We start from the raw sequence: 13,161 nt of genomic DNA on the forward strand, positions 1-13,161 counted from the left end.
TTGTCTCCTTAGGTAGGTTTATTCCTAGATATTTTATTCTTTTTGTTGCAATGGTAAATGGGAGTGTTTCCTTGATTTCACTTTCAGATTTTTCATCATTAGTATATAGGAATGCCAGAGATTTCTGTGCATTAATTTTATATCCTGCAACTTTACCAAATTCATTGATTAGCTCTAGTAGTTTTCTGCTAGCACCTTTAGGATTCTCTATGTATAGTATCATGTCTCCTGCAAACAATGACAGCTTTGCTTCTTCTTTTCCGATTTGGGTTCCTTTTATTTCTTTTTCTTCCCTGATTGCTGTGGCTAAAACTTCCAAAAGTATGTTGAATAAGAGTGGTGAGAGTGGGCAACCTTGTCTTGTTCCTGATCTTAGTGGAAATGGTTTCAGTTTTTCACCACTGAGAATGATGTTGGCTGGGGGTTTGTCATATATGGCCTTTATTATGTTGAACTAAGTTCCCTCTATGCCTACTTTCTGCAGGGTTTTTATCATAAATGGGTGTTGAATTTTGTCGAAAGTTTTCTCTGCATCTATTGAGATGATCATATGGTTTTTCTCCTTCAATTTGTTAATATGGTTTATCACGTTGATTGATTTGCATATATTGAAGAATCCTTGCATTCCTGGAATAAACCCCACTTGATCATGGTGTATGATCTTTTTAATGTGCTGTTGGATTCTGTTTGCTAGTATTTTGTTGAGGATTTTTGCATCTATGTTCATCAGTGATATTGGCCTGTAGTTTTCTTTCTTTGTGACATCTTTGTCTGGTTTTGGTATCAGGGTGATGGTGGCCTTGTAGAATGAGTTTGGGAGTGTTCCTCCCTCTGCTATATTTTGGAAGAGTTTGAGAAGGATAGGTGTTAGCTCTTCTCTAAATGTTTGATAGAATTCGCCTGTGAAGCCATCTGGTTCTGGGTTTTTGTTTGTTGGAAGATTTTTAATCAGTTTCAATTTCAGTGCTTGTGATTGGTCTGTTCATATTTTCTATTTCTTCCTGGTTCAGTCTCGGCAGGTTGTGCATTTCTAAGAATTTGTCCATTTCTACCAGGTTGTCCATTTTATTGGCATAGAGTTGCTTGTAGTAATCTCTCATGATCCTTTGTATTTCTGCAGTGTCAGTTGTTACTTCTCCTTTTTCATTTCTAATTCTGTTGATTTGAGTCTTCTCCCTTTTTTTCTTGATGAGTCTGGCTAATGGTTTATCAATTTTGTTTATCTTCTCAAAGAATAGCTTTTAGTTTTATTGATCTTTGCTATCATTTCCTTCATTTCTTTTTCATTTATTTCTGATCTGATCTTTATGATTTCTTTCCTTCTGCTAACTTTGGGGTTTTTTTGTTCTTCTTTCTCTAATTGCTTTAGGTGTAAGGTTAGGTTGTTTATTTGAGATGTTTCTTGTTTCTTAAGGTAGGATTTTATTGCTATAAACTTCCCTCTTAGAACTGCTTTTGCTGCATCCCATAGGTTTTGGGTCGTCGTGTTTTCGCTGTCATCTGTTTCTAAGTATTTTTTAATTTCCTCTTTGATTTCTTCAGTGATCTCTTGGTTATTAAGTAGTGTATTGTTTAGCCTCCATGTGTTTGTATTTTTTATAGATTTTTTCCTGTAATTGATGTCTAAGATATTCAACATACGAGTTCTTATGAAGCCATTACAAAAACCTGAAGATCTCAATAGAGAGAAAAAAAAAAGCAAGAGGTTTGAATAGGCAATTCACTGAAGAATACTAATAAATGGCCAATAAACATTAAAAAGTTCAATTCACTGGTAATCAAAGAAATGTAAAATAAAATAACACACCATTTTCTCACCTCTCAAATCAGAAAGGATGAAAAAAAATAACACCCAGTGTTGCTGAAAATATGAGAAAAATAGTACAACTTTTCTGAAGGAAAATTTTATAAAATATAACAAAAGCCTCAACAAAACATGTTGTTTTTGGACATCAAAATTCCAGTTCTAGATTACCCTCAAAATTAGCTATTAAAAAGAAAAAAGATATAGCTACAAAAACATTCATCATTGTGACATTGCTTATAATAGGGAGAAATTAGAAAACTAAGTATTCAAAATAAAAGACTGAACAACTAAATGATAGTACACCATATTATGCAGTATACAGCAACCATTAAAATGACATTACCTTGTAAATGTAAAAGGAAGAAGACCTTGGATATCAAGTGACACGCAAGAGACAATCACAATTATTATTTTAAAAGAGGTAATGTATATATGTTCTATACATTTATATAAGTGTATGTAAATATATACATTTTCTCCTTTGTAGATAGAAATCTAAAAGGACAAAAATGTTAACTGTTTTACCACTGGATAATGGGATTATGGGAGTATTAGTTATCTAAGTTTTGACAAAATTTAGTGGTTTAAACAAAAAACATTCATTAAATCCATTTCTGTTGGAAAGGAATTTGGGACACAGCTTAGCTGGGTGGTTCTGCCTCAAGGATTTCCATGAGATTTCAGTCACGACATTGGCTGAGGCTACAGTCATCTGATGACCTGACTGGAGATTGAAGGATCTGCTTCCAAGACTCACTCACAAGGCTGCTGGCAGGAGGACTCAGTTCCTTGCTGCGTGGGCCTCTTCACAGACAGGTATGCTGCATTATATGGCAGCTGGCAACATCAGAGCCAAATGATCAAGAGAGAACAAGATGGAAGATACAATGTCTTTTATGACCTACCATAAAAAGTCACACACTGTTAAACCTGCTACACTGTATTCATTAGAAGCAAGTCACTAAGTCCAGGTCACACTCAAGGGGAGAATTAAGGTCCACTTCTTGAAGGAAAGAGTGTCAAACCATTTGAGGATATATTTTTAAATCCCCAAAACAGGGGACCTGTGGCATACTCAGAAAAAGATAATTTATTTTCTAAATGGAAAAGTTAATTTCACAAATACACACACGCATGCACACATATACATGTACACATATGGCGACAGTTTAAAAAACAAATATCCTCAATAAGTATATTATTTGTCTGCCAAAAAAGGTAACACAATCCTAAGTTGGAATAACACATAAATGGCACCCCAAACAAGTTCTATGATATTCTATACCATTTAGGCTACATCCAGAATGTCCTGTTCAGCTCTGAGTACCACTCTTACTAAAATCTAGGTGGAAAACTAACAAACTGGAGCACATCTCCTAGACAAAGTTACTTCAGCATGAGAAATCGTCTGGAGGAAAATGGTATTTGGTTTCAAAGAGAGAAGACTGGAGGGGGAGAAAAAGCAGGCAAATCATTGCCTTAGAAATGTATGAAGGGTTGCCATGTGGAAAAGTTAAAAGACTTAACAGGCAGAATCTGAACCAATGAGTCAGAGTCACAGGTATGCAAAGTGGCTCATACAAGAACTTTCTAACAATAGGTTGTAAAAACAAGAATGATGCGCTCAGTGAACGTTCCCAGGACTGCCGGAGTCTGTGGAGACTGAGGCGTGGTGCTGCTACTCCCTCAGCTGCCTCTAGGGTTCACGTCCAGGTTGGTTCTTCCCTACTCACACTGATGTGGCTGGTGGTTTGGTGCTCTCCCAAAGCAACTACCTGACACTAGGGCTTAAGCCACAAGGCATACATGGAATGTACAGTGCTTGGGATAGCACTGTACATAGTATGCACTTTATATAAACATTAGCTATTCTTTCTGCATTGACTCAAAATGTGACAAGATGCTCTTTTAGGTCCCTTTCAATTTCTAAGACTTCATCAATAAGTTAAAATCATTATAATTAACTACTAATCCTTATGGTCAGTTTCAGTAATACACTTAAAGGTAGGAATGACAAAATTAATCTTCAAAGCCAGGATGGCTGGACATGCTTTGGGAAACCACAAAGAACAGAGACAGTCACTTATATAGACATGTAAAAAACACGAAAATCAAAACTAAACATATTCAAACAAGTCATATCCTCTCTGGTGTACATGGTCTGCTTTAGGCAATGAAGGTGCTAATATTTTAAAAAGGAGGTTCAAACTGGACTACTTCACCTACTCAGAGCAAACTAGATTATTACAATTAGTTTATTCACCTATGCCTGACAACTACCCATCACAACTGAAAACTTACGTTTTGGGTGCCAGCAGCCTGGACATTCTGCCATGTTGCTACAGGTTCTGTAGCTACGTGCCACTCTGGGTAAGTTTTCGTGAGTAACTTCACAAAGGTGGATTTTCCCACAGCTGCAATGCAAACAGCATGTATTGGGATGCATCTCAAATCAGGGTTGCAGGAGAAGGCTGCTACTAAACTCTGCCACAAATGCCCAACTCAAGGGAACAAGTACCAGTTTTTCCAATTTCAGAACTCAGCAGCCACATCACTGTCAGACTAACCAGTCACCATAATGAATGCAGGCAACAGGGAGGAAAAATACCCTTAAGATTTGATTTGTAATTTTCATGTCCCACCTCTCAAGAGGAAAAGAGTATTTAATAACAGTTAAAAATGGAATAGACTCTCAAAAGTAGATGAAATCAGCTACACGTGTTGTAAAGCTTGAATCGCACAATCCTATTTACTCGGTGACAGTATAAAAATTACAAGTTTTTCAAGATAGAAAATGAAGACAATGACCCTCATTCATTCAACAAATCTAACCAATATTCAGGGAGTGCTATTATGTGCTCAGACTGTCCGGCACTGGAGGTACAATGGTAAACAAAACACAGGATGGATTTTGCCCTCACAGAGCTTGTATGAGAGACAGATACCAAATAAACACATGAGTAACTAATAACAAATTGTATTAAGTGCTAGGAAAGAAAAATGCAGGATGGCTCTAATGTAGCTCAGGAGATCAAGGAAGGTTCCTCTGAAAAATGTTACCTGAGGTGAGACCTGAAAGACGAGGACTGGTCAGGCCAAGAGTGGGGGAATGGTTGGGAAAAGAGAAAAACGGCGCACAAGAAGACAGAAGAGGCATCTGTGGCCTTGAAGTGACAGTGTGGTCAAACGAGGGAGAAGAATGGCTCAAAATGAGTGCGGAGAGGGTGGTAGGCAGGCCGGGGCCAGGTCACATGGGGCCCCGTACCACGGTAAAAAGTTTGAGTTCTATTCTAAGGGCAATGGGATACCAGTGATGATGGGTTTTAAGCAGGGAAATGACCATGTCATTTTTAAAAGACCATCTCATTTTTAAAAGACCACTCCACCTGCTGTTGCACTGATGTAGAATCAGGCAGACCAGTTAGAAGGTAATAGTAGCTTCAACCAAGGAGAGAGCAGAAGAGGTGGAAAGTAGTGATTGCCTTGAGAAATATTTTGGAGATGAAATGAACCTAGTGCCACAACATTCAAGTTCTCTTTTCCCATTTACACCAACATCTAGCCCATAACTTCCTGAATTCCAGACTCACTAAGAGCCCTCCAGACATTTCCACTTGGATATCCTACAAACAACTGAAAGTCAATATATTCCGTAAATGAACTCATCATCTTCCCCACCAAACTGAGCTTTCTCCCATATCCCAACCTCAGGGTAAGACAGCACTATCCACTCAGTCAGGACTTCTTCCTTCTCTGCCAAACCTCCAGTGGCCACCAACTGCTTTTGAACCTGCCTTCTAAAATGTCCACATCTGTCCTTTTCTCTCTGTTCCCACCTCCTGCTCAAGACCAGGCTTTCATTTCTTGCCTCTCCAACTCTGGCCTTGCCCTCTTCAATCCAGCATTCATACTGCAGCCACACTGAACACAAAGTAACACTGCTTAAAATCCTCTGGCTGCTCCCTATTGCCTTCACAACAAAATTCAAACCCTTTAGCATGGCCTACAAAACACATCAAAATCTGGCCCCTGCATAGACCTCTCTGCCTCACTTCCCTTCAGGCATCCTGAGCTCCCACTGGACCAAACTCTTTGCAACTCTAATCATGCCATGCTGTCTGCTGCAAATGTGACTTTGCATATGCTTTCTCCTCTCCTGGCCAACTCTTACTCAATCTTCAGATTCTGCTCAGATACACCTCCTGTGTGAAGGCTTTCAGGACCCTGATGCCTCTAAGTTGGATTAGCTCCTTTGTGCTTGGCCTGGCAATCTGGGTAAGACTCCATCACTGCCATTGTAATTCTGTTTCTCTAGGTAGAAGATGGGGTTCCTTCAGGGCAGGAACCAAAGCCCAGACTAATGACCTAGCTGAATGAATAAAACATGTAATACATTATTAATTCCAGTTCCCTACGAAACCCACATTTGTTAAAAATCAAAACATGAACCATAACAATGTGCTTGGAGCTCAATCTCCCCTATGAGAGGTGATCTTTCTCAAGTGAGTTCTACCCTTAGGAGGAACCCAAATGGAAGGAAGAGAAGGAAGGGGGAGGCACCCTTCCAGGCAGTTCTATCAGCCACTCATGGTTACTGATCAGGAGCAAAGACACATCTCAGCAGAAGAGCCCACACATCCGACATCCGACACTCATTACACACCACTCCAACCCCTCTCTGAACACACAGGGTAAAGAACAAACACATAAATCCGTACATCTTGTACAGTCACACTCACCTCTCAGTCCCACCTTCACCCGACTCCTGTGTGCCTCTGCATGTGTGCTCAGCCTCTGCTCTCCCACACTTCAGTGAACAAATGCCTTCCCCTGCTCTGCTCAGCCTGTGTCTAAATCCCTTCCCCCACTAAGCATAAGGCCCACCTCTTCCGCAAAGTTCAGGACATTTCCAGCTCACACCAAATTCCTACCATATTGGGCAGCTGAATCAAACAAGCAATATTTATTAACTGCCTCTGATACATTTAGCATTTAATTGTTTTGATTGTTTCATGAGCCTCAATTTTGGTTTCCTAACAGGATCTGAATCTCTGAGGTTGGATCCCAGGAATCCACATTTTTAAAGCATGCCCCAAGTGATCGTGATGCAGACTTATACTGGAGATTCCTATCTAGAACAATCTGATCACAATCAACAAAGCTGGTTTTTTAAAAATATGGGTTCCAAAACCACATCCCAGACTACTAAATAAAACACTCTGGGCTTGTCATGGAGTGCCCAACAGAGTTGCAGGAATTACAAACTGGTTGAATTTGTTTATTATCAGATACCTACCTGTCCTGAATAGTCCCTACTTTAAAATATTTGGCACAGATAGTCAATATTTAGATTGCAGGTTGGTGATTAAGCCTAAAACATGGTCTCTGGCTATGGGCTGAAAAATTATTTTAATTAATATGAGAAGATGAAGGTAACTGATTAGTTAGATGGGTGGGGTTGAATGGTTGTCAGAATTACTTAAATTTTTTAAAACTTAAAAACAACTACCCAAGGAACGACTGCAGATGGAAAGGAAGGGCCCTGAGGGTTAGGGCGCGCCAACTTCACCCTGAGATCAGACACTGTTAGTTCACCCAAGGGCACTCAGTACTCTGAGAAACCGACTTATGCCATTTAAACACACAAAACCCGAATGCCAGTAAATGAGATGTAATGGGAAATATACAGTTCCAATTACTGGAACAGTCGCACCAGGGCAACATCCCCACCTTACACACTATTCCCCATTCCAAAGCTTTTGGAAATCCAGTTTAGCAATGAGAAGCCAGAGTTTCAGCAAAGAATGACAGTAAATGGTGGTGGAAGGTCCTAGGAGCTTTGCCATCCATGATGCTGTAGGCCTTGGAGAGCCTGGGTAATTTTCCATAGGGCGGCATTTCTTAAAACTGCATTTCAAGGGAACTCAGCTGTGCCAGGCACCACCCACAGATATGGAATAATTATTTTAAAAAATAATTCAAAATTATTTATTTATATTAAAACTAGACATAACTTTTTTAAAGCTATGATACCTGACTGTAATAGTTTTTTCCTTCCTTTTAAGAAGTTTTGTAAAACAGAAATATAGATCAATCGAACAGGATAGAAAGCCCAGAGATAAACCCACACACATATGGTCACCTTATCTTTGATAAAGGAGGCAAGAATATACAGTGGAGACAAGACAGCCTCTTCAATAAGTGGTGCTGGGAAAACTGGACAGCTACATGTAAAAGAATGAAATGAGAACACTCCCTAACACCATACACAAAAATAACCTCAAAATGGATTAAAGACCTAAATGTAAGGCCAGACACTATCAAACTCTTAGAGGAAAACATAGGAAGAACACTCTTTGACATAAATCACAGCAAGATCTTTTTTGATCCACCTCCTAGAGAAATGGAAATAAAAACAAAAATAAACAAATGGGACCTAATGAAACTTAAAAGCTTTTTGCACAGCAAAGGAAACCATGAACAAGACCAAAAGACAACCCTCAGAATGGGAGAAGATACTTGCAAATGAAGCAACTGACAAAGGATTAATCTCCAAAATTTACAAGCAGCTCATACAGCTCAATAACAAAAAAAACAAACAACCCAATCGAAAAATGGGCAGAAGACCTAAATAGACATTTCTCCAAAGAAGATATACAGATTGCCAACAAACACATGAAAGAATGCTCAACATCATTAATCATTACAGAAAGGCAAATCAAAATTACAATGAGATACCATCTCACACCGGTCAGAATGGCCATCATCAAAAAATCTAGAAACAATAAATACTGGAGAGGGTGTGTGTGGAGAAAAGGGAACACTCTTGCACTGCTGGTGGGAAAGTATATTGATACAGCCACTATGGAGAACAGTATGGAGGTTCCTTAAAAAACTACAAATAGAACTACCATACGACCCAGCAATCCCACTACTGGGCATATACCCTGAGAAAACCATAATTCAAAAAGAGACGTGTACCACAATGTTCATTGCAGCTCTATTTACAATAGCCAGGAGATGGAAGCAACCTAAGTGTCCATCCACAGATGAATCGATAAAGAAGATGTGGCACATATATACAATGGAATATTACTCAGCCATAAAAAGAAACGAAATTGAGTTATTTGTAGTGAGGTGGATGGACCTAGAGTCTGTCATACAGAGTGAAGTAAGTCAGAAAGAGAAAAACAAATACCGTATGCTAACACATACATATGGAGTCTAAGAAAAGAAAAAAAAAGGTCATGAAGAACCTAAGGGTAAGACAGGAATAAAGACACAGACCTACTAGAGAATGGACTTGAGGATATGGGGAGGGGGAAGGGTAAGCTGTGACAAAGTGAGAGAGTGGCATGGACATATATACACTACCAAACGTAAAATAGATAGTTAGGGGGAAGCAGCCGCATAGCACAGGGAGATCAGCTTGGTGCTTTGTGACCACCTAGAGGGGTGGGATAGGGAGGGTGGGAGGGAGACGCAAGAGGGAGGAGATATGGGGATATATGTATATGTATAACTGATACACTGTTATAAAGCAGAAACTAACACACTATTGTAAAGCAATTATACTCCAATAAAGATGTTAAAATAAATAAATAAATAATAAAAAAATAAAATATAAAAAAAAGAAGTTTTGTATTTTTTTTAAGACAAATGTTTTAAAGTATTCCCAGGGGTCGCATAAGAATGGCGTTCTCTGCTTTTCCACTGCTACACTGGCCTCCTCCTAGTGAGCAGAACATCTGTATGCACCAAAGTCTCTCTTCTTCAGGCAACGCTGGGCCAAATGACAAATGCCTCCCTCTGGTCTCTATGCTGAGCACTAGCCTCTTTTGATATCATTACCTCAGACTTATCACAATTAAGTTAGATCCCGGCTTAACTGTTCTCTTTCAATATACTTTTTAATATCATGAAATTTGGGAGGTATCAGATGTCATAAGCAGCATTAAATCTTCCTTTAGGGCCTTGGCTATCACTGTACTTTATTATGCGTGCCATGACTTGAGAAAGGGTGGGAGGTACTTTGTTAGAGTATATTATATCAACATGTTGATTTTTATTAGCACAAGGATCGTCATTCCACAGGCTGGACCAAAGAGTTCTGCTGTTAACATTCATCTCTTCCTAAATAATAGTTCTTTTCTCCCACAAATTTTTCTATAAACTACAATGCCTGTTATAGCTACATTATACTAAAACCTAGTAGTAAGATAATAGTATCTGATGTAACACTCAAAATGATGTATTATTTTAAATTTAATATAGTTGTAGTTCATGGCAGCCTCTTTAAATATACCATCATCTTCGGGCATTTTCTTCGGAACAAGATGTAAAACCCTGTACCAAAAAGCAAACAAGGGCTTCCCTGGTGGCGCAGTGGTTGAGAGTCCGCCTGCCGATGCAGGGGACACGGGTTCGTGCCCCGGTCTGGGAGGATCCCACATGCCGCGGAGCGGCTGGGCCCGTGAGCCATGGCCATTGATCCTGCGCGTCCGGAGCCTGTGGGTCCGGACCCTGTGCTCCGCAACGGAAGAGGCCACAACAGTGAGAGGCCCACATACCGCAAAAAAAAAAAAAAAAAAAAAACAAACAAAAGCAGTAAATATAAAGCTGGCTATCTTTAAACAAAAAAATTCTTCCAAAGAAAATTTAAAGCCTTTATTTCAGGAACCACATGTGATGCTGCATTCATTCATTCAACCAACAGATGTTTACAGAGTAGCCACTAATGGTGGGTACTATAACAAAAATGATGAAGTGAGCTGAGATGCTGCCCTCAAGGAACTTATATCGAGGCTAAGCACCCAGGATCAAATAGGCTCTGAGCCTAAAAGCATTCTGGGGAAAAAAAATCACTCAGCTGACTTAAAAGAAACTTGATATATTTCAGCCCTGATTACTTTTATCTTCTTTTCATGAGAAAAAAAAAATTGTTGTTTAAAAAAAAAGTTCCTCACAGCTTCCAGAGTACAACTCAAACTTCTGTGTTTAGCACGAGACCCTTGCTGATCTGGAATGCCCTCACCACCTCTGCCCACCAGCTGATTCATCCTTTCACTGTCGCCTTCTCAGTGAGGTCTCCTTGAACTCCCTCCAGCTCCACTTTATCCCTGGGCAGAGTTAATTACTGCCTGCTCTGGTCTACAGAGGCATCACACTGTAATTATTTGTTGACTCACCACTCTCTCCAGCTAGACTGGGAGCTCACTTTCTGAAGACAGGGACTAACTTTATTTCCTTCGCATCCTGAGTCTCTGGCCAGGTGCTAAGAATGGAGATGGATGGATGGAATGAGGTGAATCACAGAAACAGAGAATCCAACTTATTCCAAACATTGTATATTGGATACAATGTTTGGGTTAAATAGGTCTTTTTTCCCCTAGAATTCTTGCCCAAATGTTTATACTTAATGAAAGTAAAAGATGACATTAGTAATGTTAAATCACTAATTTTGAATGCTGGAGGATATGTTATTTAGGGAAGCTCTCCACTGCTTTACATACAAGTCTCTAGATGGCAAAAGTGAGGTTTCTTCTCTGTTGGGTCTTTGAAAATCAAAATGAAACAAACAGAAACAAAATAAAACAAAGTGAGACTAGTCTGAGTTGACTCACTGACTGTATTTCCTGCGGCGATCCTTTCTTCAATTTAGGTTTGTAATCATAAAATAACTGGCTTTGGAAGGCGATAATACACTTTAGTGATGAGCAAACTTAATAGATAGGCTAGGTATTTTTTTTTTTAGACTTTAAGGGATTCTAGGTTCCAAGCTTTTGACTCTTAATCACACATGGCATATGGCTCATAACACAGGCTAGATGCCCTTACTTGCTACTTCACTGATCCCTTTTCCTTACATGCTGCTATCTGCACCCACAGGATCAGATTAAGATTTAGAGCAGCAGGACTACAAGAAAAGCATATCTAACTCTATGATAAACATATCTAACTTCAGCTGGGACAGGGGTTCACCTTCCCCTGTTCAGGTTTCCTGAATGGACACTCTCATCTGGGGGGATGCCACCTGTGGTTAGAGAGCAAGATAACTATTTGATCTGATGGTAAGGGCAGTTTACCGTATTTCCTCTGTGGACACCAATGAGTAACTTCCACATGGATATCACAGCGCAGGATTCAAGCATCTGGTAAACACTGAATGAGTACAACGGGCCAGGTGTGGGTTAGGTGCTGGTGACACAGAGATGAACAGGACACTACGTGGCTAACCCAGGGAAGGTACTGAAGGTGCGGACAATCCCAACAGAACTCAAGTGCTTGCAGCAGTTGAGGGTACAAAACGTTCTGTGAGCACACCGAGGAGGAGGTGCCCCATTCTGTCTGGGGAGAGTCATCACAGTGTGTGGGGTGATGGAGAATAACAGGAGACAAAAGTAGAAAGAGCCAGATTAAGGTCCCCCAGTCCACTTCTCATTAGTCACACTTTCTTTAGGCAACTGCGTTCACTTCCAAGGCTTCAACAACTACCCCCACAAGTCAACAACTTCCATAGCTGAGATCTCAGCTCCAATCTCTCTCTTCACCGCAGGCACTCACCCTAATCTACCTCAGAGCATCTATCTCTGTTTGTCTCAGAGGCACCTCCTCCAAGCATCACGCTTACCTCCCCAGACTTCCTCTGCCTTTATACCCATCCTCAGGTTTCAGAGTCACTGTCCAAATTGAACCTCCTTATCCCTCACCCCCAAGGGGCCACCAAGTCCCGTCAATCCCGCTTCCAAGCTCTTTCTCAAACCACCACGTCTTCTCTGTTCCGCCATCCTCTCCGTTCAGGCCTACACCTCCCCCCCTCCACCGACTACAACAGCCACAAAACCTAGTCTGTCTACTCCAAACTCTGCTCGTATTCATACATTCAACAAATTGGATGCAAGGTACGATGGGTACTACAGCAAACGAGACATACAAAGTGCCTACTTTATGAAGCTTTCTTTTTATTTATTCGTGCTAGCCAATTCCCTTTTAAAAATTAATCTGGCCATGGCACATACTGGCTTTAAGTCTTCAGTATCCTCCCACAGCCTACATGAGAAACTCCTAGCTGTTCGACATCTGGCGTATCCTACCCTTCCAAACTCTTGTTCTGCTCTCCTCTCACAGGCCCTTTAAACTCCAGGCACAAGCCTGATATGAAAAGTGCATGTTTCTTCAGGCTCTGCGTTGGCAAGTGTTCCTTCCTGTGCCTGGAACACTCCTTCCTCTGGGGTAGGAATTCCTACCCCAGAGATTCTGAGTTTCCACGTCCAAACATAGCACTCATCACACAGCACAGAAATTATGTTTAGAAGTCTGCTCCTCCCACTTAGCTGTGAGTTCCTTAAAGGACT

General features: G+C 40.3%; 1 protein-coding gene across 4 annotated transcripts in view; it reads right to left on the bottom strand.

The window, feature by feature from the left end:
- The window catches only part of DGUOK (deoxyguanosine kinase), a gene marked incomplete at its 3' end in the record, with an annotated part of 36,454 nt that overhangs the window by 20,188 nt on the left and 3,105 nt on the right, over positions 1 to 13,161 (bottom strand). For 3 of the 4 annotated variants that reach the window (XR_013811306.1, XM_079721479.1, XM_079721478.1), the window contains exon 2: positions 4,109 to 4,221. The exons of the other annotated variant lie outside the window; for it this stretch is intronic. Coding sequence is in view for 2 of the 3 variants with exons in the window: in XM_079721479.1 (XP_079577605.1) it covers positions 4,109 to 4,221 (113 nt within the window). The remainder of the gene's footprint in view (positions 1 to 4,108; positions 4,222 to 13,161) is intronic. 4 annotated transcript variants of the gene reach the window in all.

This window comes from Hyperoodon ampullatus, assembly GCF_949752795.1.
Source record: "Hyperoodon ampullatus genome assembly, chromosome: 15".
In the NCBI taxonomy this organism is placed as follows: Eukaryota; Metazoa; Chordata; class Mammalia; order Artiodactyla; family Ziphiidae; genus Hyperoodon; species Hyperoodon ampullatus.